This window comes from Pan troglodytes, chromosome 11, assembly GCF_028858775.2.
Source record: "Pan troglodytes isolate AG18354 chromosome 11, NHGRI_mPanTro3-v2.0_pri, whole genome shotgun sequence".
Lineage (NCBI taxonomy): Eukaryota > Metazoa > Chordata > Mammalia > Primates > Hominidae > Pan > Pan troglodytes.
The window spans coordinates 7,172,276-7,198,486 of NC_072409.2; the positions used below are offsets into that span (position 1 = coordinate 7,172,276).

General features: G+C 56.7%; 1 protein-coding gene and 1 long non-coding RNA gene across 6 annotated transcripts; one reads left to right on the forward strand and one right to left on the reverse strand.

Moving 5' to 3' along the window:
- Positions 1 to 1,389: 1,389 nt before the first annotated feature.
- On the reverse strand, positions 1,390 to 2,079 carry LOC107976804 (uncharacterized). The gene is made up of 2 exons (XR_001721058.3): positions 1,856 to 2,079; positions 1,390 to 1,568 (listed from the first exon to the last, which is right to left on the reverse strand). It is a non-coding gene; the product is annotated as an uncharacterized LOC107976804 (long non-coding RNA).
- Positions 2,080 to 2,266: 187 nt separating this feature from the next.
- Positions 2,267 to 25,342, forward strand: FAM78A (family with sequence similarity 78 member A). Of its 5 annotated transcripts, XM_054659190.2 has the most exons (4): positions 12,814 to 13,106; positions 18,765 to 18,808; positions 19,813 to 19,934; positions 22,061 to 25,342. In XM_054659190.2, the coding sequence occupies exons 1-4, from the start codon at positions 12,959 to 12,961 to the stop codon at positions 22,587 to 22,589; spliced, it is 843 nt and encodes a 280-aa protein (XP_054515165.1). In that variant the 5' UTR covers positions 12,814 to 12,958; the 3' UTR covers positions 22,590 to 25,342. The 5 variants fall into 5 exon arrangements, with proteins under 5 accessions (XP_054515164.1, XP_009455806.2, XP_001167149.2 ...); XM_054659189.2 differs by lacking the exons at positions 12,814 to 13,106; positions 18,765 to 18,808; positions 19,813 to 19,934 and adding an exon at positions 2,267 to 2,347; XM_009457531.5 differs by lacking the exons at positions 12,814 to 13,106; positions 18,765 to 18,808; positions 19,813 to 19,934 and adding an exon at positions 6,592 to 7,951.
- Positions 25,343 to 26,211: the final 869 nt, after the last annotated feature.

Genomic DNA, 26,211 nt, shown 5'->3' on the forward strand with positions numbered 1-26,211 from the left:
TCTGGGTGGGGCCAACGGCCTGGCAGCTGCAGGGGAGAGGAGGGAGGGTCCGCCGCGGGCTCCCCTGCCAGGAGGGCGAGGGAGCCCCGCGGAAAGCATTTTTCACCCCCGCCTCCCGCCCGGATCGCTTTCTCAGTTCGCATTTCTAAGGCCGCTCCTGGGTTATTTTGGTCGGGAAACCTGATCCTTCGCTGGGTTTATTTTAGCACCTTGGAGAACTCCCAGTCCCGCACCCGATCCCAGGCCGCCCCCTCCGTCCTTCCCCGGCGGCGGGGGGCGGGGGACTGCGGGGCGTGTTGGTGGGCGGCGCGCCCCTGGCCCGGCCGGGGTTGCCCGCGTCCCCCCACTGGCATCTCCTGCTCGTGGGCTTCTGACCTCTCGGACGGAGGCTGCTGGGTGGGACTGGTGGTGAGCGGGTGCAGAGGGGCGGCGTCGGGGTGGGCGGGGCGGTGCTGAGCGCGCTGCAGCTCCGCGGTGCCGGCCTTGGGCAGCCTGAGCCTCCGGGCCTGGGCTGGGAGACTGTGCGTTCTGACGCGCGCCCCGGGCGGGGAAGACCTTAGGCGCTCAGGGCGGTGGCTGGAGGCTCCTAGAAACCTCCAGGAGGATGGGGAAGCCCGGCCAGAGCGGAAGTGGAGGGTGTTGGGGGGGTTCGGGGGGCGGAGTGCGAGGCCAGGAGCCCTACCTGGGACCCTCGGTGGGCAGCGAGGGACAGTCCCTACTCGCCCCTTCCTGATCTCGATTCAGCCTCAGTGACTCAGACTCAGCCCCACACTCACACCCAACACACCCGCATGTGCAGACACACTTGCACACTCACACTCATGCACACCCACAGATGTGCTCACCACACAATCCAGTTCACACCCACACCCACACCCACACAGACACACAGACACATGGCCTCACCCACAGACACACATGGACCCACACACACAACCAGAACACACACTTAAACACATCCTTACACCCCCCACACTTTCATCCCCTCACACAATACACACACGGTTATACACAACTTGCACACACTTGCCCATCGACACCCATACCACATATGCTCATTCACACCATTACACACCCCATACACACATGGACACACACACCCACATGGCATGCAGGCACATACACTTACAAGATGGACACACTCATACACACCCACAGTCACCAACAACTGTCAAATATAGCCTCACATGCAGAGATGCACACTCACATCATCACGCAGAGATGCACATGCCCCCACACGCCCTATCCCACTGCACACACACCCCACAGCCTCACACCCCACAGCCCTGGTGCACGCACCCTTCCTCCAGCTCAGCAGCAGACACACACATCGAAACAACTGACTGACATACCTCCTGATTTATAGCCATCGATGCTTACTCATCACCATTTTGAGCATCAATCTGTACCTATTTATTATTGATGATAATTAATACCCTCATTCATGGCTCCTGGCATTATCCCCGACATCTCAGGGAAGGGGATGTGAGTGCTGTTGTCTGGGCCTGGCTGTGACTCCTCCGCTATATCTTCTCAGTGCCTGGCCCGGCGGACGTGTCCGGTCCACACTGGGGAAGGAATGAGCTCGAACAGTGGGCAGGTGGGCTGAGAAGCCCCAAGCCTAACTTGCCCTATAAGCCATGTGGTTCTGAGCTTCGGCTGAAAAGGCCCCAGCCTCCAGATTTGCAGCCAGCACAGGCGGCGGTTTCAATCCCTTGTCCCATGCCCTGCCATCCCCATGCGGCACCATGGCCCTCAGTGGAGAGTGACGCTCTCACTGAGTGCAGGGCCAGAAGACCCGGGTTCTAGTGAAGGAAGCCTCCCTGGAGGACTTCACTGGGCCTCTGTTCCCCACCTGTAGGGGAGGCTGCTGGACCAGCTCTCTCTGAGATCTTGTCCCTACTCCCCTGGCCAGGCTCAGCCTGCCCCCCCTGTCCCAGTTAGGCAGGTCAGGGATGCAGACATGCCCTACGCCTCCATCTGCCACCTAGCCTCTCAATGTCTCCCACCTTCAGACACCTGTTTGGCTCTTTGGCCCCACCCACCTCCCTGGTGGACATTCCAAGCTTCGTCATTGGCTTTCGGTCTGGTCCCCAACAGTTGGGGAGAGAACGCTGTCTCCCAGGGCAACAGAATTCCAGCACCAAACATTTCCATCTGCAGAACAAAAACTTTTCCCTCTCTTGAGATTCCTTTTTGGCCTCTGATGACCCCAGCCTTGAAGGTGGCAAGCCCTTGGAGGACCCGCTGAAACTCTGAATGCAGAGTGGTCCATGAGAGAGAAAGAGCCTTGGGACTGTCTCTGGCGGCCACTGAAAACAAGGTCCCTATACTGCAAGGAATGCTGGTGAGAGCGCCCACTATATCCCAGTCATCCAGCCTCTGGGTCTTAGAGCCAGGCCACCTGGTTCCATCCACCCCTCCCTCTTCACCAGGCCTCAGTGTCCTCATCTGTAGAATGGGATGATGACAGGGTCGGGTCAACCCCTGATCCCTGGGTTTCTCTGGATCAGTTCTGGGATCATTGTGGAAAGCCATGAAGATGCTGTGTGCAAAGCCCCAGCTCACGGTGATGCCTGCAAGGAGACACTGCAGCAGTCTCTTTCCAAAGACCTCCCAGGTCCCTGCAGCTTGGCAGGGTCAGTGTTGTTTCTACTTCTGACTTGCTGTGTGGCTTTGGGTTTTCATGACTTCTCTGGGCCAATGTGCCAGGAATTGAGGACCTTGTCCTCCCACTGACAACACTTTGAGCTCCCAAGTGGCCATCCCAGTGTTCACCATCCCGGGGTGGGGGGTGGGGCCGTGTCTCCCCACCCCTCCTCTTTCTCATTTTTCAGAGTCCAGGGAGCCTGAGGCCTGGGGGAGGGGAAAGGGTCCTGGGAGCAATGGGAGTGCCCTGTGCTGCTGGGCAATGACTCAAACAGATGTCCCCTTCCTCTGCTCTGCAGACACCGGCACTTCACACGCGCGTGGATGCGTCATGAGCCTTCCACATATGCTGAGGCTGCCGTGGGTCTGTGCCCAACACCCACGGAGCTCCGGAAAATGACGAGCAGGAGGAAGGGCTGTGTAGGGAAGCGGCAGGGCCGGAGGGGCCGCGAGCTGGGGAAGCCACCAGAACCCTGGTGGGCGCTTCAGAAGCCAGGGCAGGGAGTGCATGCAGGAGCTGAGCCCATTCACACCCTCTGCCTGGCAGAGCTGCCCCCCAGCTCAAAGCTGGCAAACAGGCCCATGGACTGATGCTTCCTGGTCCCTTCTCCTGCAGACTGAGATGTCATCCTGTGCAGGGGTGATGTCAAGGGGGAGCAGGTTAAGGGAGAGGGGTCTTCTACTTTGCAAGTCCTCACCATGTGGGCGCCCACACACCTCTGCCAGTAGGACTTCCTAGTGATCAGTCCCATCCTAGTTCTGAGGGGCTGGCCCTGGCTAGCAAGTGGGGTGTGCTTGGTGAAGAAGCTGAATGTGGGCTTTGGAGCTGGTCAGATCGGAGCTGGCATCCAGCCTCTGAGAAGTCTCTATCCCCTGATCCCTGGGTTTTTGGGTTTCTCTATCTGTGGAGCCCACTGCCCAGGGCTAAGTTCAAGGATAGAAGAGACAGTGCCTGCTCAATGTAACGCCTGACACACAGTGGGTGCTTTACAAACCCAGGCGGAGCCCAGGACTGAGGGGGCGGGGCACTGTCACTCCCAGCTGGCCTTGAAGAGAGCCCACCCCCGGGAAATCACCTCCAGCAGCTTCACTGCTCACAAGGCGGTTCAGGGCTCTGGCCCCTGTCCTTTCCACGAGAGGGACGTGCAGCTCTGCCCCTGTTCATTGAGCACTTGAACTTGTCACCTCATTTCCAGGATAGCATTCCTACCCTCACAGAGCACTCTGGCCAGGCTGTCGGGGTGACGAGAGTCGGGAAATGAAACAGACATCTCAAAAGTGAATATCTTCCCTACATATAAACTGAGTAGTGCAGTAATTATCTGATGGCACAAGAGGTGCAGAAGGCCCTGTGAGTGTCAGAGGGACAGAAGGTTTTGTGGGGGCCATTAGTTCATGGAAGGGAGAGGCCACTTCACATGGTGAAGAGGCCAGAGAAGACTTCTTCCTGGAAGTGGACATTTATATAGAGCCCTGATGTAATCTGTGTGCTGTCTGGGGTTCTACTGTGTCCAACAGGCCAAGGGGGCCATCTCTGTGGCCCTGCCTTGGCCCGAGTCAGTGGGACTAGGAATAAGCCACCTACTAGCTGAACTGGAAAGGGACCACCTCCTCATTAGCTGGGGATACGGGCCATAGCAGTGCTGGGGTGAGGGTGTGGCTGGGTGAGAGGCGGAGGCCACCCTAGCCAGCCACTTCCTGCTCCATGGCTGAGCCGGTGCTGCTGTGAGATGGCCTGGTTGTTAACCCCTCAAAGGAGAGATCCAAGAGTGGCCAGCCCCTCGGTCCCTCCAGCCCTGCCCTCACACACTCAGCGTGCTCTGGCTCTGGGACTGGCTGGAAGCACCTGCCCTGTGCCGGCTGTGGGCACCTGTGGAAGTCAGAGTCATGGGGATGGGGTGGGGACGAAGAGCGTGGCTTTAATGTAGCTGCCAGATGTACTTATATCACAAATTGCTTGGGCTTTCCCTACGGCTGGCTGGAAGGTAGGGGTGGGGTTCATAGCTCTCCCATGGCTGTACAGCCTCATGCTCCTTTTGAGCCCCTGCACTGGGACCCCTGCGGGGGGACGGGGGGAAGGACCTTGGGCAAATCCCCTAGCCTCTCAGCTCTGGGTGCCTGCTCTGTGAAGTGCACATCATCAGTCTCCCTCCGCAGGGAGGCCGATGGTGGCTGAAATGATGCTCTGTACAGCGCTCATCACACAGCCGGGGTCCAACAGGCAGCCAGCAGACCTGCTCGAGGGGACCCACCTCTCCCCAAACTGCTCTCCCCTCCCCCCGACCTTTCCAGCCTTGGAGCCTACAAAGCCCCCGCGCTGTCTCCACCAAGCCACTGTCTCCCTGCGGTCAGGAACCCCAGGGCAAGGGAGCCCTTCTGCGGGTGCTCCGAACCCCAGAAAGCCTCTGGTCCATAGAGTTCAAAGGGCACTGGGAGCAGCCCACCTGGCCCCGAGACAGCAGCGGAACTACACTACCCAGAATTCCCGGGGCTGGCCAAAAAGGAAATGTCGTTTGTTCAAGGAGAGGCTCAGCTCCCCGAGCAGCTGCAGAGAGAGGGAGCGAGGGGGAGCGAGGGATTACCAGGGGGAGGGCGGGCTGTGTGCGGGGAGCGAGGGTGGAGAGCCGGGCGGGCGGGGAGGAGGAGGCGGCGCCCGCCCGCCGCCGCCGCCGCCGCCTGCGGACCTGCATCCCCGCGGGGCCGGCGAGCGGGCGGCGGTCCCTGCGTGCGCCGGCTGCGCTCGGCCGGCGGCGGCGAGCGGACGCGGGGGCCGGGCCGGCGCAGGGGCCGAGTTTCTGCAAAGTTTGACCCGGTTGCCTTTCCGATGCTGCAGCAGAGCGAGGCAGCGCGGGGCGCGCCAGGCGGCTGCGGCGCGGCGGCGGGGCTGAGCGGCGACAGCGCGCTCACAATGATCATAAAATAAAGGAGGCGCGCGGGGTGGGGGCGAGAGAGCCCCGAGCCTCAGCCCTCCGCCCCCGGCCGCCCCCCCGAAGCCCCAAGCCGGGAGGAGGGTGGGGGCCGGGGGCGCCCACGCCGGCCCCAGACTCCAGTAGAGCCGAGGGACAGTGCCCGGGGACGGGGGTGGGGGCGCCCCAAGAACGTGCCCGCGGCCGGGTCAGGGGCGTCCGGAGAGCGGCTGCCCGGGCCAGCGGAGTGGCCCCCGGGGCAGGTGAGTCGGCGGCGCCGCCCGGGTGGGGGCGTGCGCGCCAAAGTTCCCCGGCAGCGGCGAGCGCGCCCGACGCGCGGGGACCCGGGGCTGCTCGCGGCTGGAGAGGGGCGACAGAGGCGTTTGACGCGGCGGAGCGGGGTCACTATGCCCTCCGAGGGCCGAGGGACCCCAGCCGGGAAAGGGGTGCCCGCCGGATCCGACGGCACTGGTGGGTGGCCCTGCGCCCAGGGAGCCGGAGGGACCGGGGTGGGGAAGGGGCACCTGGCGCTGGCGGCGCGGCGGTGGGGACAGCGCAGGGCAAGTGCTCGCCGCCCCCTGCAGCGGCAGCCGCTCGCCCCCCACCCCGCCCCCGTCCGGGACGGTATCAGCGGAGATGTCACGGGCGGCTATTATTCGCTGGTGCGCGCGGTCGTGCGGCCGCCACTGACGGGGCGGGCGCGGGGGGCGGGGGCCACCGCCTCCGGGGAGACCGCCCAGAGCTGCGCCGTCAGCTCCGCAGCCCGCGCCCAGCGCACACGCGTCGCCGCCCCCGCGCGCCCCCCGCAGCAAAGTTCGGCTTAACTTTGAGGCTGATCTTGACGCGCTGTCCCTTCCACCTCCCACCAGGTCCTCGGCGGCCGCGGCGAAGCAGGCGGCGGCGGCCGGAGCGCAGCCCCGGGACCCTGCACGGCGGCCGGCAGCGACAGCGGCGAGGGGACGCGGCGCCCCTGCGTGGGGACGTCCGGCCCGCGCCCGCGAGTGGGCGCCGACGGGGACCCGCGCCGCGCTCCCCCGTCACCGGCGAGCGGCCGGAGCCCTGAGCTCGCCTCCTGGAAGCCGCGGGTCGGCGCTCGCCCCGAGGGCGCCGGGACCTCGGCCGGGTGAACACAAACTGCTCTGCAATTGATTCGGCCGCGCCGGGCGGGTGCGGGTGCGGGGCCCGGAGGGAGCGCGTGCGGAAGGCCGGAGGGCAGGAAGTCAGGCTTCTGCCGCGAGGGTGGCGCGACCGCGCGGGGACAGAGCCTTCCTTATTTATGAGTCTGCCGGCGCTCGCCTGCTTCCTCCGAAGACTTCAGGGAGAGTCTGCGAGCTGCCGTCCCTGCGTGTGAGGCACAGAAGGGCTGGATGTCAGAACCGCATAATTATTCATTAAACTACAAACTTTTTTTAACCCAAAGAATATCGGTGATTTTTGTCCACTGCGAGGAGAAGAAGAGAGAGCCCAGGGCTCATGAAATGCAGCAGAATCCTTATTTATAAACAGGCCGCGGTAGTGATATATGCAACCCCAGTCTACTCAGTGAGTTTTCTATCCTATGGATATCGGTCTTGAGAGTTGAGATTGGAGAGCAGCGCCGTCTGCACTGGGTCCTGCAGCCTCCGTCCTTTCAATGCCTGGTTTTCTCTGTGACTGCTGGCCTTCCCTGGAGATCAGAGCGCTCCTGTATGCCATGGGCTGTATTCAGAGCATCGGAGGCAAAGCCAGAGTCTTCCGGGAAGGGATCACGGTGATTGATGTGAAAGCCTCCATCGACCCCGTCCCCACCAGCATCGATGAGTCCTCCAGCGTGGTGCTCCGCTACCGGACACCCCACTTCCGGGCCTCGGCCCAGGTGGTCATGCCGCCCATCCCCAAGAAGGAGACTTGGGTAGTTGGCTGGATCCAGGCGTGCAGCCACATGGAGTTCTACAACCAGTACGGCGAGCAGGGCATGTGAGTACGGCCGAGAGCCAGCTCTGGGAACTGCTAGGGATGGCCGAGCTTGGAGGCCTGGTGGGGGGCCGCGGATAGGGGGAAGGTGGAGATACCATGAAGACAGGACAGAGGCCAGAGGGAAGCTTTAGGCAGGTATGCAGGTGGCCTCATTGGCCCGGTGGCTCCCTGAAAAGTTTGCCTGTGGATCCAGATTGGAGTCACCGTCCTGCAATCTACCCTGCCACTGTTCCCCCGGGTTCCTGTGTCCTTCCCTGCAAGATGCGGAGAAAGCAGAGAGACATTACTCCCAGTGTTTCCTGGCAGAGCAAGTGTGCCGTCCGCCTGAGGAGTGTCTGTGCCATCAGGGGTCACCAGAGAGGCTGCAGGGCTGCCCTCCAGGCCTCTGGCCCTGTGCGGGCCCATGGCAGACATTCAGGCACTCTGCAACTCCCAGACCGGTATGTTCAGGGCTTTGCGATTGGGCCTCAATTATCTTTCTGGCTTTTACCAGTGTATGCCAGGACCTGGGGGAGTGCTTCCCCGTTCCAAACGGCACTGTGTTTGAGAGCACAGTTAGTTTTAGAAGCCCGATTTCTTCACAGTGTATCACTTTCTGTCTCCAAGGGAGAAGACCGCTTTATGCAGACAAGTCCAGTGTCCCTCTGGCGAGGCCCTAACGGGAACAGCAAAGAGGAGCCTCTCCTCTGCAGCCCCAAAGCCCAGTCTCCAGAGTGTGCCTAGGGTATTGGGGGTCCCGGTGAGGACCCTGGGACCCTGGGGCTCCTTTCCTGGCCTGCTTCCTGACCCCAGAGAAGGCCGTCCCCAGGGTGGAAAGAGCTGCATTTAGGCAGAGTTGGGAGAGTGACTTAACCTGAAGGTTCACCCTAAGACAGGGATGGTGAAAATAGCTGTTTCTGAGCGTAAGGACCCTTTGGAGAGAGCTAGGCAGGCCCCGGCGGGCAGCCCACCCATGCGGCCCCGTGACTGGCCGCCAACACTCCCAGAACCTCTCTCAGTGTCTACCCTGTGGCCCCGTGACTGGCCGCTGACACTCCCAGAGCCTCTCTCAGTGTCTACCCTGTGCAGCTTCACATCCCCGTTTTGCAAGTGGGGAAAAGAGGAGAATTTCCCCAGGAGCTGGAAGTTATCACAGATTTAAGAATCTCATGGGCCACCTGTAAATGAGAGGGGTGGAGGATGGCGGGACACCAAGTCTGGTGGCTTCTCTACTTAATGACTCCAAAGTTCTAAAGGAAACATGAGGATCACAGTAACCCTTAAGTCCAGCGTGTGACAGTGACTGTCCCAAAGAGGTACATGGGGGGCACATCTAGAGTCTCTCACCGGCCCTCTCCACCAGCCTGATTTCTGTGCCAACCCCTTTGTGTCTCAAGAGCAGCTAGTAATCCAGTTCGGGGGGGGGGGTGCTGCCTTTCTGTTCTAAGCAGGGAAACATGATTCTTAGTTATGCAGTGAGGACCTTTTCTAAGAACGCTTAAGCCCAGAAACCTCCTTGGGCTTTGAAGGCATCCGGGACAGTTGTAGAAACAAAAGTTTTCCTCGGGGTTTTGGGCTAAGCCTAGTTTCTTCCCTGGAAGGGGTAAGGAAGCCAGTGGGTTCTTCTGAACTTGGAAAGACATGAGCACTCACGGGACTGGATGCTAATGTGGTTGGTGCAATGTGTGGTGGGGAGGCCACAGGCCTGACCCAAGGTACAGACTCCAAGCCTCAGCTTCCCCATCTGTGCACATGGGCTTCCGATGTCTTGTCTAAGACTTGTTCTCCATCTGGTGACCCTGAGTAGGTGCGGGTGATGTGGCTGGAGCTAGGCCTGAGACTGGGACCTGAGACAACCCTGCCCTCCCTGTCGCAGTCCTGGCTTCCTGGTTGGAAGAGCCTCATGCCTTCTTAGGCAGATCTGGGCGGGAGGCCAGGCTCTGCCACTCTCCAGGATGTGGCCCTAGGCAAGTCCCTTTACTGCTCTGACCCTCAGTTTACACATCTGCAAACTGGGGCTGGCAAGAACCCCTTCCCCATGGCTTATTGTGAGAATCACTCAAGCTAACCAAATTCGCCATGCAGTCAGCCCTGCGCCAAGCTGGTGGTGAATACTTACCACAGGCAGTAATGGGATGGGGATCATCCTTAGCGGTGTTGTGATTGTTACTGTTATTCTATCAGATGTGAGTGGCTAAAACTACAGAATTAGGACAGATGTCAGCCACACCGTGTAGTGAATTTTCTCCCCAGGCCGAGTCTTTCTCTGTCACGTAGGGCCCACTTCCTGAGTTTAAAACTTTTTAAAGCAGTGTAAGGCCTGAAGAACTTGCGTTTTAAAGTGGCTCCAGGCCATTTTCCTTGTTCTCTCTCTGCCCCTGATGTTTCTCTTTGCTCCCTCTTGCTCTCGGGACTCCTCTTTTGCTGCAGGGAGCCTCTGTGTCCCACCCAGCTCATTCTCCCTGGGTGCACTGGCTGTGCAATCCCGGTTGGGATACGCGGGGACCAGCCCCAGGGACAGGATGGAGTCAGAGGCTTCCTGGGAGGGGCGGCTTGGAGCAGTCGGGCAGAAGGGTCCACGTGTCTTGGCTCCTAGGCCTTGGCCAGGCAGCCCCCGGGGTTCCGTTTGGTGTCTGTCCATGAGGGGGAGAACTTCCCCTAGGCTGCTGTGAGGATTCAGCGAGAGGCCAGTATGGGTGACCGTCCTGTGGCTGAGACGTAGAGGAGGAGGCTGCCGAGTACTTGGTAGTAATCAACAGAATCATCCTAAGGGGCCGAGTTACCAAAGAACAGCGTCCCGGATTCAACCTGCACCCTTGAAGGGCTCATGGAGAAGGCCAGGATGCGGCCTTGCTTTAGCTCCTTTCTGAATGGAAATAGAAGCATTTAGGTGGGATTTAGTTATTTTTTTTAAAATTTTTATTTATTTTTATTTATTTATTTTTGAGACAGAGTCTTATTCTTGTCGCCCAGGCTGGAGTGCAATGGTGCCAATCTTGGCTCACTACAACCTCTGCCTCCCAGGTTCAAGTGATTCTCCGGCTCCAGCCTCCAGAGTAGCTGGGATTACAGGCATGTGCCACCATGCCCAGCTAATTTTTATATTTTTAGTAGAGACGGGGTTTCACCGCGTTGGCCAGGATGGTCTCGAACTCCTGACCTCAGGTGATCTGCCTGCCTTGGCCTCCCAAAGGGCTGGGATTACAGGTGTGAGCCTTAGGTGGGATTTAAAACCCCCTTCCTGTCTCCCCTGCCCCAGGCCTCCTGTGATGACTTCCATTTTCCAAGTTTTTAAGCCTTGTGGCATGAAAAGGAAAGGGAACAGTGGTTGGGGTGACCAGAAACCCCAACCAGCCCAGAATTGTTCCTCTGCTCTGCCTGGCCCAGGGTCAGGTAATTCTCTCTGTGCTGGTGGGGGGTGTCCTGTGCATGGTAGGGGGCTGGGCAGCATCCCTGGCCTCTACCCACTCCATGCCAGGAGCACATCCCCGCAAGCTGTGACAGTCAATAATGTCCCCAGGGAGGGCCTGATGTCCCCAGGAGGGGCTATGAAATCACACCTAGTGGAGAACCGCTGGACTTGACCCAGACAATTCACATCCTTAAAATGAAACCCAGGCCCTGTGCTTTAGTGGCCCGGGGAAGGGACAGCCAGGTAGCGAGAGCTAGGTTAGGGCTTTCATTCTTTACAAATGGGCTTGTATCCAAAATGTTAATTCCAAATACTTAACCAAAATCCATAATACCCGCAAACGTTATCCCTGCTTAAAATTAATCCCTAAGCCAAGAGGATAACTTTTTAGAATGACATTCTGGGTTTGAAATATTTGAAATGGAACAATTAAAAAAAAAAAAACACCATCTCAATAATACCCTGACTTTTGCAGACAGAGCTGGAAAAGAGTGAGTTTCTCTGTGCCAGCATGAGAGGATTCTATATGGCTTTGGGTCCAACCCACATTGCTTTAAAAGCCAACCCCGCCCCCCTCCATCCAAATTGTTGGAGACACCTGCCTCCACAGCCCGGCCCCCGCAATTCCTCAACTGCCACCTGTCAGCTGGCACAGAGTCTTCTAAGTGACAAGTCACAATTTCTCGCCTGTGTGGGAGAAGTTCCACGTTGTCCCTGGTTTGCCCTTCTCTGGAGCCCCCTGGGAACCTGGCCCACAGCCACGCCCATGGCCAAGGTCAAGGTCAGGGGCAGTTTATGGCTCAGGATTCTGCCAAAGGGCAGACTGAGCGGGGAGGAGGGGGAGCAGCTCAGATAGAAAGGGTTTCTTTGGGTAGATGGGGACACTACCCCATGCCCATGTATGGCAGGGTGTGAACTCCAGCTCCCAACCCTTGGGCCAGCCTCTTAACCTTTCCAAGCCTCACTGTTCCCATCTATGAAATGGGAATATGAGTCTTCTCTCATAGGCTTGTGATGATAAGACGTTAGCCCAGCACCTCACGAATACCAGGCACTCAATATATGGTAGCCGTCAATACCATAGCTATGAATCGTAATACTAATAATGTCTTATGCATTATGCGATGCCTGTCAGAGTCAGCGGAAAGGTGGCTGTCTCGTTGCTGTTGTTACATTATCCCTTCTCCTGGGTTTCAGATACCTGTCTATAGCATGAGTGCTGTCACTGTGTTATGAACGGCCAGTGGCCAGCCTGGACTACACAGTGAAACCCTGTCCCTACAAAAAATACAAAAAAATTAGCCAGGCATGGTGGCATGTGCCTGTAGTCCCAGTTACTTGGGAGGCTGAGGTGGGAGGATCACCTGAGCCTGGGGAGGTCAAGGCTGCAAGTGAGCTGTGATTGCACCACTGCACTCCAGCTGGGGCAACAGAGTGAGACCACATCTCAAAAAAAAAAAAAAAAAAAAAAAAAAAAAAGACTGGTGGGAAAGGACAGGGCAGGGGTGGAGGGACCGCTGGGTGCCACCCGGCCCTGCTGGGATGACGCTGAGAATGGCTGCCTCGGGCGCCTTCCCACCTGCCATCTCCCAGCGTCCTCCCCAGGAGCTCAGGAAGGCCTCATTTTATGATGTGGTCACAGCTTCTAAGACCTGAAGCTGGTTGCCAGAGCAGTCTTGCTCAGCGCCAGCAGATCTGGGGACAGGCCATGGAGGAATGTCCCTGTTGACCACGTGGCCTCTTCCTGAAGCCGGGGTCTGAGCGTCAGTTGTGCAGAGAACAATTGAGGAGGAGGCTTCCTCTCTGTAACCGGAAGGCGGCCTCCCCCATCTGCTGGGCCCTGGCGGAGGCAAGGGCGGGGTGGGTGGGAGAGGGAAGTCCTTGTTTCAAGGCTTTGGGGTGGGAGGAAGTAGGGGGATGACCCAGCCTAAAGAGAGCTCCCCCAGGACCAGCCCTGGCCAAGGGATTGCTGCAGCCCTCATCCACCTTCCAAGCACTGGAAACAAACATTGGAGACCAAGTGAGGCGTCACTCAACAGCCGTAGTAATCAGGGAAATGACAAGTTACATACTGACATCCTTTGTTTTGCTGATTGGAGTTGGGTGCATTGAAAAAGATCAGTCGTGCCCAGTGTTTGGGGGAAGGAAGCGTCTTCACCTGTTGTTTGTGGGAGGACAGTTGACGCAGGTGAGGATGCTGAGAGGTGAGCTCAGCTGTGCCTGTTACCGTCCACATGTGCAAGCCCTTCAGCTCGGTGGTTGTACTTGTTTTTGAGATGCAGTTTCACTCTTGTCACCCAGGCTGGAGTGCAGTGGCATGATCTTGGCTCACTGCAACATCCGCCTCCCGGGTTCAAGCGATTCTCCTGTCTCTGCCTCCCAAGTAGCTGGGATTACAGGTGCCTGCCACCACACCTGGCTTTTTTTTTTTTTTTTTTTTTAGTAGAGATGGGGTTTCACCATGCTGACCAGGCTGGTCTCAAATTCCTGACCTCAAGTGATCTGCCTGCCTCGGCCTCCCAAAGTCCTGGGATTACAGGTGTGAGCCACTGTGCCCGGCCTGTACTTTTAGAGCCTCTTGCAGAAACTTTGTGCCCCTAGCTCAGGGCCTGCATATTGGAGGCGTGCAAAAAAATAATCTACTGAACAAGTGAGTTAATGATCACGTGAAGGGGAGAAGCAGCACATAAAGATGCACATGGGCTGGGCACGGTGGCTCACGCCTATAATCCCAGCATTTTGGGAGGCTGAGGCAGGCGGATCATCTGAGGTCAGGAGTTCGAGACCAGCCTGGCCAACATGGCGAAACCCTGTCTCTACTAAAAATACAAAAATTAGCTGGGCGCGGTGGTGTGTGCCTTTAATCCCAGCTACTCAGAAGGCTGAGGTGCAAGAATTGCTTGAACCTGGGAGGTGGAGGTTACCGTGAGCCGAGATCACGCCACTGTACTCCAGCCTAGGCAACAGAGCTAGACTGTCTCAAAAAAAAAAAAAAAAAAAAAAAAGTGCACACGTGAGGATGTTAACTCCAGCACGGCTCCTAATAGCAAAAAGCCAGGAACAACTCAAGGGTCCCTCAAGAGGGAGTGAAATTATGCTCTGCCTGCAGTGCAGACTCTGAGGCAGGGCCATAGGCGATGAAGACAAGTGGGGAAATGATACATTGTTGTTACATTTTTGTTTAAAGTTATCAAACAATATGTAGGGTAGTAACCCATTTTTGTTAAAAAGAAAATACTGAAGTTGGGAACATATCCTGTGTGTGTATGCAGAGAGCAAGGTCTCAAAGGATGTTTACCAGAGTACATGGGGCACACGGGGAGGGGCGCATGGGGAGGTAGGTTTCAGTTTTCACTTGATACACTTCTTTTTTTTTTTTTTTTTTTTTTTTGAGACGAAGTTTTGTTCTTGTCGCCCAGGCTGGAGTGCAGTGGTGCTATCTCGGCTCATTGCAACCTCTGCCTCTCGGGGGTTTCACCATGTTGGTCAGGCTGGTTTTGAACTCCTGACCTCAAGCAATCCACCTTCCTCTGGCTCCCAAAGTGCTGGGATTACAGGCATGAGCCACCGCGCTCGGCCTAAGAGCACTTCTTTTTTTTTTTTTTGAGACGGAGTCTTGCTCTGTCGCCCAGGCTGGAGTGCAGGGGCGCCATCTCGGCTCACTGCAAGCTCCGCCTCCCGGGTTCAAGTGATTCTCCTGCCTCAGCCTCCCGAGTAGCTGGGACTACAGGCACCTGCCACCATGCCCGGCTAATTTTTTTGTATTTTTAGTAGAGACGGGGTTTCACCCATCTCTATCTCGATCTCCTGACCTTGTGATCCGCTCGCCTCGGCCTCCCGAAGTGCTGGAATTACAGGCGTGAGCCACTGTGCCTGGCCAAGCACTTCTTTTATAACTAAAATTAAACAGGCTCTGTTGGTCTTTCCTCCCCTTGTGAGATCCCAGTGATCCACAGCTGTGCCTGGGTTAAGGGGAGTGGGGTTGGCAGGGAGAAGGTGTCTGGGTCCCAGAAGGAATGGGGTTTGTTGTGGTGGGGGAATCCCCGTGGGCAGGCCCTGTGGGAGGCGAGACCTCCAGCCCCTCCCTCAGCTGGTGAGCAGGTATTGGGGAGGCCAGGAGAGCAGGGCCTGGTGACCTGGTGGTGGTGGGGACAGCCCAGGGGGGCAGCAGCGCGGGGGGGATGTCAGGAACCCAGGATGCCTGTCCAGTCTGGAATGGGGGCTCTTGGGCATTCGTTTCTGTAAAATTGTAAAGCTTTTACAGAATGAGTACTTTCTGCAAATTTTATCAGATTATAAAATCCATACTGTTGGGGAGTAGGTAAAATAATTCCTAACTTCCTGCCCGGCCTGTGTGAGGGACTGAAACCAGGGCTGAGCGGGAGACTGAGTGACATGGGCAGACCCCTTGCTCTGGAGCCTCAAGTCTTTTTTTTTTTTTTTTTTTTTTGAGACGGAGTCTCACTCTGTAGCCCAGGCTGGAGTGCAGTGGCGCCATCTCAGCTCACTGCAAGCTCCGCCTCCCGGGTTCATGCCATTCTCCTGCCTCAACCTCCTGAGTAGCTGGGACTACAGGTGCCTGCCACCACGCCCGGCTAATTTTTTTTAAAATATATTTTTAGTAGAGACGGGGGCTTCACCGTGTTAGCCAGGATGGTCTCGATCTCCTGACCTTGTGATCCGCCCGCCTCGGCCTCCCAAAGTGCTGGGATTACAGGCGTGAGCCACCGTGCCCGGCCTGGAGCCTCAAGTCTTTATCTGTAAAGGTGTTTCTTAAGGTGCCCAATGTGAGCCACTTGTAGGAGGTGGGATAATATTTGAGTAAATCATTTAAGGTTAAGGCTAAATTTTATTTTAATGCAACATATTTACTGCCTATTAGAACATATATCTGTATATCTGTATATATAGCTTATCCAACCTGTTATTTCAAAGGTGTTTCTAAATTTAGTTGATTTTGTTTCTTTTAGAGACAGGGTCTCACTCTGTTGTCCAGGCTGGAGTGCTGTGGTGCAATCCTAGCTCACTGCAGCCTTGACCTCCTGATTGCTCAAGCAATCCTCCCACCTTAGCTTCTCGAGTAGCTGGGAGTATAGGGACGCACCACCATGCCTGGCTAATTTTTAAGTTTTTCGTACAGGCGAGGGTCTCTTGCTTTGATGCCCTGGCTGGTCTTGACCTCCTGGGTTCAAGCGATGCCCCCTCACCTCCAGCCTCAGACTCCCATAGTTGAGTCTTTTAAAAGGTGATCAGGCCAGGCACGGTGGCTCATCTCAACAGCTTGCGAGGCTGAGGTGAGAGGATCGCTTAGGTTCCATTAGAGGCTGGTGGGGTAAGAGCTGGGTCAGGTTGGGGACCTTGGCCCAGTTACTTCCCAGTTGTGTGACCTTGGACCCGGCCTCTCAGTCTCCTCTGTTAAATGCTCCCCACAGCCCCGGCCCCAGGGAGGTGTGGTGCCCGGCGCAGCCCGTGTGCTCAGGGAGTGGTACCTGCTGTCACCGCGTGCTAAGGTGACTGTCCAACAAGAGGCTTTTGCAGCTGCAGCCCTGCAGGATAAGCAGAAGCTCAGGGCAACTTTGGGGGCCCTGGACTCCTCACAGAGATGCCCTGTGGGCTTCGAGGGAGACCCAGCGTGCACTGACAGCCACTGATCCTGGCCACAGACATTATGGTGCCTGAAGCTGGGCCAGGTGCTGTGATACATCCCAGATATGTGGTGATGGGCGAGGCAGGCCTGGCCCTGCCCTCACGGCCTCGTGGTCTGTCTAGGGTAGAGACTGGCAGCAGATGAGTGCATCAGTATTTAATCACCCTCATGAACAGGCCACGGGGCAGTGGGATGAGATCCAGTGGCGTTGAATAGCAGGAGGCACCTGGCCCATGTGGAGGGTCCAGGCAGGCTTCTTTGGGGTGGTGGCTGCAGAGCTGAGTGATGAGCAGCTATGAGCGAGGAGAGGAGGAGGAAGTGGGGGGGAGGAGGAGGAAAGGGGAGTGGAGGGGGATGAGGATGAGGACGAGGATGACGCTGCTCCCGGTAGAAGGCCCTGAGAGGGAGGAGCGTGGCCCACTGCAGCAGCTGAGAATGGCTGGGGCCCTGGAGCCCAGGGAGGGCGTGTGTGTACATGCACGTGTGTGTGCTTGTGCTGTGCACGTGTGCACACACGCAGGGCTCTAGGCTTCAATTGCGTCGGTTTTAAGGGCATAGGGGAGTCATGGCCGGTTTAACAGGGTTGGAGCCACGCCATCGGATTTGTGTTTTTAGAAGATCCTTCGGGCTGCTTCTGGGAGGGGAACAGATTGCAGGAGGCTGGGAGACCAGGGAGGGGTAAGGCCACGGTGGAGGCAGAGGAGGAGAAGGGGCACAGCCTGGAGGGGCGAGGGAGGGTCCACGATGGCGCTGTGTCCCGGAGACACAGGCCTCCCCGTTGCCGGCCAGGCCAGTGGCTCTGTCCACCCATGTCAGGGCTTCGTGAGACATGGAAAGCAGGTGCCCTGCAGATGTTTGTTGGGTGGGTGATGATGGGACTCAGGACAGGGACACTGCGGGAGGCTGAGGAAGCCACTTCAGCCCGGGAAGCATTCTGACGCCTGGGTTCCAGCCTGGACTTGCCTGCTGTCCTTTGGGGTCCCTAGGAGGATGGGAGTGTGACAGGTGGCCCTGCCTGCCTCTGCCCACAGCCATGGAGGCGAACGGCCTGCTGGGCTCCTAGACTGAATGAACAGCTGTCTGGGGCCTGCACTCAGAAGGGCCCTGAGCGTGGTTCAAGGCTCTGCCGTCTCAGCATTGAAAATCTCAGGTTGTTTAGAGCCAGGTGCGGTGGCTCACGCCTGTAATCCCAGCACTTTGGGAGGCCGAGGCGGGCAGTCACCTGAGGTCAGGGGTTTGAGACCAGCCTGGCCAACATGGTGAAACTCCGTCTCTACTAAAAAAATATAAAAATTAGGCCGGGCATGGTGGCTCACGCCTGTAATCCCAGCACTGTGCGAGGCTGAGGTGGGTGGGTTACCTGAGGTCAGGAGTTCGAGACCAACCTGAATAACACGGTGAAACCCCATCTCTACTAAATAATTAGTCTGGCATTGTGGCACATGCCTGTAATCCCAGCTACTTGGGAAGCTGAGGCAGGAGAATCGCTTGAACCCAGGAGGCAGAGGTTGCAGTGAGCTGAGATCATGCCATTGCACTCCGGCCTGGGCAGCAAGAGTGAAACTCTGTCTCAAAAAAAAGGAGAAAGGTGGTTAAGATATTGCTTAACTTTAGACTTTTAAGTTAAAAATAATTGGAAAATTTCAAGGACAACTACTAAGAGAACAGAATTAGAATGTTTAAATCCCCAATAAGTACCAAGAAGAAACAGAAGAAAAATACCAATAAAATCTGTAATCAAAAGAATGGTGGACAAAAAGCATTAAAAAACTCAATAGAAATTTAATAGAGAAGAGAAACAAGTTCATATAAAAATAATTCGGCTGGGGACGGTGGCTCACGCCTGTAATCCCAGACACTTCGGGAGGCCAAGGCAGGCAGATCACCTGAGGTCAGGAGTTTGAGACCAGCCTGGCCAACATGGTGAAACCCCGTCTCTACTAAAAGTACAAAATTAGCTGGGCGTGGTGGTGGGTGCCTGTGGTCCTACCTACTCAGGAGGCTGAGGCAGAAGAATCACTTGAACCTGGGAGGCCGAGACTGCAGTGAGCAGAGATCCCGCCACTGCACTCCAGCCTGAGTGACAGAGTGAGACTCTGTCTCAAAAAAAAAAAAAGGTCAGAAAAGGCTTCAGGTCAAATTAGGGCTTTGGGTCAAATCAGGGCTACCTGGTCTGGGAGAGGCACACTTCTAACTGCTGATGCCACCCTCAAAGGGTCTCCAGAAGCTTCCACTGACTGCTGTTGGCTGCACCAGGCAGTGAGTATCAGTACATTTAATCATCACAAAAACCGGGCAGGCAGATGTTGGCGGATTGTCTGTGGGCTGCTGATGAGATGGTAGAGCTCAGCGCGTCTGTGACTGGACCACAGTGCGAGTAGCTGGGGCTGACAGTGGACCCTGGGCTGCTGCAGGTGCCCCTGAGCTACTGCACCCCCTGCAACCCCCAGGTGGAGGGATCCACGCAGCCTGGTGACGATTTGGCCCTGGCCCTGAGCCATGCCCCGCGTGACGCAGTGCTGTCTGCCAGCCTGGGAGGCTCCTCACCTGTCTTTGCCTGAGCCAGGGCCTGGGAGTTTCAGGACTGGGAAAGGAAAGAAAACCCCAAGGCTGGGGTCAGGAAGAGGAGGGCTATTTTGCTGCTCAGTCCTGCTCCCCCAAACCAGACCTTCAGCTCTTTGCAAACGAAAGAGGGGGCAAGGCCAAAGCGGGGTTCCTTATGCAAGTTTGCTTCCTGCCCTGAAAAACCAAAAAAACGGAAAACTTTTCCAAGCAAGTGTAAGCACTGTGTGAGGACAGAGTGGGCGTTTCCTTCTGAAATAGGAGACTAGGCCCCCAGTGGGCAAAGAGACCCTGACCCGCTTCTCCATCTGTGCGGGGGAATGAATGAGCAGGCTCACCCTGTTGTCATCCTGCCTGCTGCTGTGGGGCCCCCCCAGATCTTAGGAATTGCTGGGTACTTCCGGACAGTGAGGTTGTCTGAGCTGCCTGCAGGTTCCCTGAGTCTGGGTACTCAGGGGCTGGGCAGGAGATGCCCATTAAACAGGTGTTACTCTAATGAGTGAGCTTTTCAATGAGATGAACAGGAAAATTAGCAAAATCATGTTCCTAATCATTCCTCCTGCGGCAGCCCCAATTTTGCTAACTGTTAACATTATCTGATGCATAAGTAGGGGAATGCATTTTTAAAATTATGGTAAAGCCTATGTAACATTTTCTAAAATTGACCATTTTATTTTATTATTAATTTTTTTTTTTTTAAGACAGGGTCTGGCTCTGTCACCCAGGCTGGAGTGCAATGGTGTGATCTTGGCTCACTGCAACCTCTGCCTCCCAGGTTCAAGCGATTCTCCTGCCTCAGCCTCCCGAGTAGCTGGGATTACAGGTGCCCGCCACCACGCCCAGCTAATTTTTGTATTTTTAGTAGAGACGGGATTTCACCATGTTGGCCAGCCTGGTCTCGAACTCCTGACCTCCAGTGATCCACCGTGCCCAGCCAAAATAGACCATTTTAATCATTCATAAGTGTACAGCTCAGTGGCATTAGGTCTGTTCAAATTGTTTTGCAGCCTTCACCACCATCTATCTTCAGAACTCTTTTCTTTTTCTTCTTTTTTTTTTTGAGATGGAGTCTTGCTCTTATCGCCCAGGCTGGAGTGCAGTGGTGTGATTTCGGCTCACTGCAACCTCCGCCCCCTGGGTTCAAGCGATTCTCCTGCCTCAGCCTCCTGAGTAGCTGTGATTACAGGTGCCCACCACCATGCCTGGCTAATCTTTGTACTTTTAGTAGAACAGGGTTTCACCGTATTGCCCAGGCTGGTCTGGAACTCCTGACCTCAGGTGATCCGCCTGCCTCGGCCTAACAAAGTGCTGGGATTGCAGGTGTGAGCCACTGCGCCCAGCCCAGAACTCTCTTCATCTGCAAAACCGAAACTTCGTCCCCAAGAAATATCAACTTTCCGTTCCTCTTTCTCCTAGCCCCTGGCAACCTCCATTCTACTTTCTGTCTCTATGAATTTGACAACACTAGGGACTTCACATAAGTAGAATCACACAGTATGTGTTTTTTTGTGGCTGGCTTATTTCACTCAACATAACGTCCTCAAGGTTGATCTGTGTTGTAGCCTGTGTTGGAACATCCTTCCTTCTTAAGGCTGAAGAACATTCCATTGTACGTATATAGCACATTTTGTTTATCCATTTATCTGTCGTTGGACACTTGGATCGCTTCTGCCTTTTGGCTATTGTGATTAATTCTAGGAACAGGAATGCATTTTCTTTTAGAGGTAGGGTCTCACTGTGTTGGCCAGCCTCGGCCTCCCAAAGTGCTGGGATTAGAGGTGTGAGCCACTGCGTCCAGTTGGGAGTGCTTTTTTTTTTTTTTGCAGACAGAGTCTCACTCTGTCACCCATGCTGGAGTGCAGTGGCACAATCTCAGCTCACCGCAAACCCAGCCTCCCAGGTTCAAGCAATTCTCCTGCCTCAGCCTCCTGATTACAGGATTACAGGCATCTGCTACCGTGCCCCGCTAAATTTTTTTTTTTTTTTTTTTTTTGGAGACAGAGTCTCACTCTGTTGCCCAGGCTGGAGTGCATGGCGTGATCTCGGCTCACTGCAACCTCTGTCTCCTGCCTTAGCCTCCTGAGTAGCTGAGACTACAGGCGCGTGTCACCATGCCTGACTAATTTTTTGTATTTTTTTTAGTAGAGACAGGGTTTCACCATATTGGCCAGGCTGTTCTCAAACTCCTGACCTCATGATCTGCCCCCCTTGGCCTCCCAAAGTGAATTTTTGTATTTTTAGTAGAGACGAGGTTTCACCATGTTGGCCAGGCTGGTCTTGAACTCCTAACCTCAAGTGATCCGCCTGCCTCGGCCTCCCAAAGTGCTGGGATTACAGGTGTGAGCCACGACGCCCGGCCAGGAGTGCATTTTTAACAGTAGCTTGTTCCTGGGCGTACCCGCTGTGCACGTAGGTGAGCAGAAGGCGCAGTGGGCGCAGGGTGTCCTGAGCTTCCCTGTTACAGGTGCCTTGGTGGAAATGCGCCGGGGTCCCAGGCCCCACCGCTTGGCCAAATGTCCTTAGGAAAATGTAGCCTCACTCTCCACCCCCAGCCCACCGCTTCACTTTCTGTATCTGCCGGGTGGGGTTGCATGGAGAAGATTGTCTGTGAGCCTGTAATGTTAAAGGGGCCCCTGCAGTCTGGGGTGGGCTCCCAGATGCTACTGTATCCATGGCCACATGGGAGTGTGGGATCTGTATGTCCCTAGAGCAACTGGGGCCAGGCCGGCCACCTTCTTCTGTCTGAGGGTTATGATTGTAACAGCAGCAGTGATGACAGTGACTCCGAGCTACTGTCTGACCCCCTGCCCCCAGAACGTCAAAGGGGACCGGGTGGTCTGCTGGGTCCGTTCCATCCTCAGGGCCCAGGACAGCCCCTGGCCTGCCAGGGGGACACAGAAAGCCCTCCTTGAGTGACCGAGTGAGTGAACTGGCCTTCCTTGTCCTCAGGTCCAGCTGGGAGCTCCCCGACCTCCAGGAGGGAAAGATCCAAGCCATCAGCGACTCAGATGGGGTGAACTACCCCTGGTACGGCAACACCACGGAGACCTGCACCATCGTGGGCCCCACCAAGAGGGACTCCAAGTTCATCATCAGCATGAATGACAACTTTTACCCCAGCGTCACATGGGCCGTGCCCGTCAGCGAGAGCAACGTGGCCAAGCTCACCAACATCTACCGGGACCAGAGCTTCACCACCTGGCTGGTGGCCACCAACACCTCCACCAACGACATGATCATCCTGCAGACGCTGCACTGGCGCATGCAGCTCAGCATCGAGGTGAACCCCAACCGGCCCCTGGGCCAGCGCGCCCGGCTGCGGGAGCCCATCGCCCAGGACCAGCCCAAAATCCTGAGCAAGAATGAGCCCATCCCGCCCAGCGCCCTGGTCAAGCCCAATGCCAACGATGCCCAGGTCCTCATGTGGCGGCCCAAGTACGGGCAGCCGCTGGTGGTGATCCCGCCCAAGCACCGGTGACAGCCAGGGCCACCCGCTAGGTTAGACTCGCAAATAATAATACCGCTGAAAACAAAACTCAGACTCACTCTTTAGTCATTCAGCAAGATACAACCATTCTACCCTCTCCAGCGGGCGGATCTCACTGTGCTGATGCCCCCGGGAAGGCCTCCTCGGCTCTCGGCACCTGCTTCCTTTCAGGGAGGGGGGAGATCTAAGCAGGACAGACAGACCCCACGTGCGCCCTCAGGGTGACCTCTGGTCTCCTTGCCTCTCCTTTTTCTCAGTTTCAGTCGCTCACTTGTAACAGATTCCCTGAAACACTGCTTTTTCCGTTTTTTAAAAAAACTCCTCTTTTGGGGGCTCAGGGGCAGGAGGAGGGGGAGCTGATTAGGAGGGAAGCTCCAGCCCCCGATCAAAGAGACAGATCCGCACTGCTGCCGATCTGTGGCGCTGGCCGGCCTTCCCCCCAGGTCCCTCCGCCCTCTGTCATGCGGCCTTATGTAGACTTGCTTTGCCAAACTTTTGCCTTAAGCTGAATTTAAAGGAAGAAAACCAATCGGAGAAAGAAAGCAGGATCTCTTTTCTACCGGACTTTTCCTCTTCTGCCAGAGGTGGAGGGAGGGGTGGGGTCGCCCGCGAGAGTCTCTTGAGCCCTTCTTCCCGGTTGTCTTGGGAGAAGGGTGAGGATGGGCATTTAGACCCAAAACCAGCTGCTCACTCTTTCTTTTTGGCAGAAACAAAACCACAGGCAGATTCTGCCTGAACAGCCCCTTCTCTCCCTCCACCCCCAGGTGGTATCCCCGCACCTGCGGAGAGGGGCTGTGAGCTCTGGCGGGGGGTGGCTCCACCAGTCGCCTGGCCTCTTCTCCCCTCTCTTCCCAGCAGCCTTAACTTCCCTTGGGCGGCTCTAGGAGGAGAGAGGCAGGCTCCTGTGAGCCCAGGGAATTTTCACCCTCTCAGTCCTCAGGACCCACCCCCAGTTGAGTCCCTGGCCCTTCCTCCAGGTGTGTGGCTTTTTCCTTCTCCATCCACACTGGTCCCAAATGCCTGGGGGCCGGCCACCTGGACCGCCGACACACAGCCTCAATGTTAGTCTCAAAGGTAAGGAAGGCATTCACGTCCCTTCTTGCAGGGCATTTTAAGACTTGAATCGGGTGGGCCCCGGCCCCTGTGGCTGGCTGGCCCCTGGTGTACTGTAAAAGGGCCAAGACAGGGCTCATTCTCAGGGGCGCCCCTCCCAGGCCCTCAGGGCAGCGGGACGGTGCAGTCAGGCTCTGGGTGCCACAGTGATGGAGGTGGAAGGCACCCAAGCTCTAGGGAAGTCTTGGGAGGCAGTCGGCCGAGCCCCTGCTTCCTGTCCTCAAATAAGTGAATCCAGGCCAAGGGCTGGGAGGGCTGGGTGGGCTTATGGTCGAGAGGGGTCAGAGCCACTCCGGAGGCTGGGCTGGCACAGTGGAGAGCGACAGGTGAGGACAGACGTCCGGAAGCCCATCCCTGGGACCTGCCCTCCCTCGGTCCCAGGCCACTGGAGCTCCAGGGCTTACTTAGTCCTGACCCATTGTGCCAGGGTTCTGAGCAGTGTCGGCCTTGTGGCCACTTGCAGGGGCTATTAGGGGACATCCCGCTGAAGCCACGCTCCTTCCAGCTTGCCAAACCCACAGCTACCCACCCGGGGCCCACACTCAGCCTAATAATTATCAAGCACAGAAAACCGTCCATTTAGAAAAATAATCCATTTCTGCTGCAGATGAGCCACTTGTAAGAGTCTCCGTGACAGCGTGGGACGGTGTGGGCACCAAGGTCCCTGCCCTGCTCCTTCGTCCACGGGCTATTGCGTTTATTCAAGGGCTGCTTAATGACCGTTCAGCCACTGCCGTCGGTCTCCGGGCCCAGCTCGTGCCAGGAGGCTGTCCTGGGACACACTGGGCTGGAGCTGCCGGCTGGCACGGTGCTCAGGGGGCCCCTAATGGGGGCCAGGACCTCCCCGCAGAAACTGCAGGTTCTCTTGTGAGGATGGAGGCCGTGCCACCCCGAAAGGCAGTAGCCTTAGGGGAACAGTGGGTCCCAGCTGCATGTCTGAGGACTGGTGGGGACAGGGCTGGGACTCAGCTTTCATTCACTGGAGACTTCTCCACTCAGGTCTTTGTTGCACTAAAGCAGGGACAGGACCCTGGCGGTTCAGGAAGCGGGTCTCAGGCCGCCGGTTTCTTCCCGGAGGTGGGGCTGGAGACCAGAATGGAAAGGGGCTTCCTGAGCTGCTAGGGGGTGAAGGACCCCCGAACCCGCATTTCTTGAGTGAGAGCAAACACTCGAGGCAGGAGCCAGCACCCCTCCCACTGCATGCCCGGCCCCCAGCCCACCTTGCCCCCTGACCCACCTTCACCCGTGCCCCTTCTTTCCGCCCTTCCTTCCTCACCGAAGAAGGGCTAGGAACACCCTGGAGAGGCTGCAGGTCCGGCCACAGACGCTCAGCTGAGCCCCGGTCTGCTCCCTCAGCCTCCTTGCTCATGTTGGAGCACAGGCCCCAGGCGTCCTGCCAGGGCCCCGATTCTTCTTACGTCCCCCAGCCCTGCCCTGGCGTGGACATCCACTCACTCCTTCCAGCAATAAGAACCGTCCTTGGTCGTGGAGAGTACTGTGAAACAAACCAATGCACTTACCAGGAGGCACAAGACTCTTGAAGAAGATGTAAAATGAACCTTTTTTTTTTTTTTTTACAAAAAACAAAAAGCAAATATTCATAAAGAGAAATAAAATGTAATTTTAAAGTAGGCTTGGCTAGGTCCTGGATGTTTCTGAAGTGGAGATTCACTTTGGGGTGGGTGGCTCAGCGGTGCTGGCTGCGGGGGTGAACGTATCTGGGGGGCAGGAGGATGGGCTGAGGCTGGGATCCCCGTGCTCAGGGCCTGGGAAATGGGAGGAGGGAGCCAGCCTTTGAGTCCTGCTCCTTCCAGCTGCTTCTGTTCACAGCCCCAGCTCCAGCGAGAGCAGCCCTGCGGTCTCAGCCTTGCACCTGGAAGTGCCCCTGCCAGTGCCCTGCCTGGGAGGGTGGTGGGCTTGGAGGTAGAGCTAGGAATTGGGGGCAGCTTGACTTTTTGGCGAACAGTAAATCCCCTATGTCAAGGGCAATTAAGGTTTAGATTGACCCTTAACTTGGGCCTGCAAAGCTGTCTTCTTGTGGACAAGCAGGACAGTGTCAGTCTGGACGGGGGCTCCATGCCCTGCCCTCAGCCAGAAGCTGTTGAGGGGTCCTGTGGGGCCCCAGCCTTGAATGGATACCATCTTATAAATGGAGCTTTCTTGTGTAAGCATGGGTGGGGGCCCCGGAGGTCCTGGAGTGGCTGTGGGCTCTGAAGGTAGACCACAGGTTCAAGGCCGTTTATGTGAGCTTGGGCCCGACACTCAGCCCCTCTGAGCCCTACTTACTTTGTATGGAAAAATGGAGATGTGGCCAGGTGTGGTAGCTCGCACCTGTAATCTCAGCGCTCTGGGAGGCTGAGGTGGGTGGATCACTTGAGGTCAGGAGTTTGAGACCAGCCTGGCCAACATGGCGAAACCCCGTCTCTACTAAAATACAAAAATTAGCCCGGTGTGGTGGCGGGCACCTGTAGTCCCAGCTACTCAGGAGGCTGAGGCAGGA

What these genes read in the sequence shown, in the direction of transcription:
- FAM78A (XM_009457531.5), top strand. Translation starts at nt 7,608, where the DNA reads ATGAAGACAGGACAGAGGCCAGAGGGAAGCTTTAGGCAGGTATGCAGG. An exon ending in ACTCTGCAACTCCCAGACCG is followed by an intron (nt 7,952 to 22,060) that starts GTATGTTCAGGG and finishes CCTTGTCCTCAG; the next exon opens with GTCCAGCTGGGAGCTCCCCG.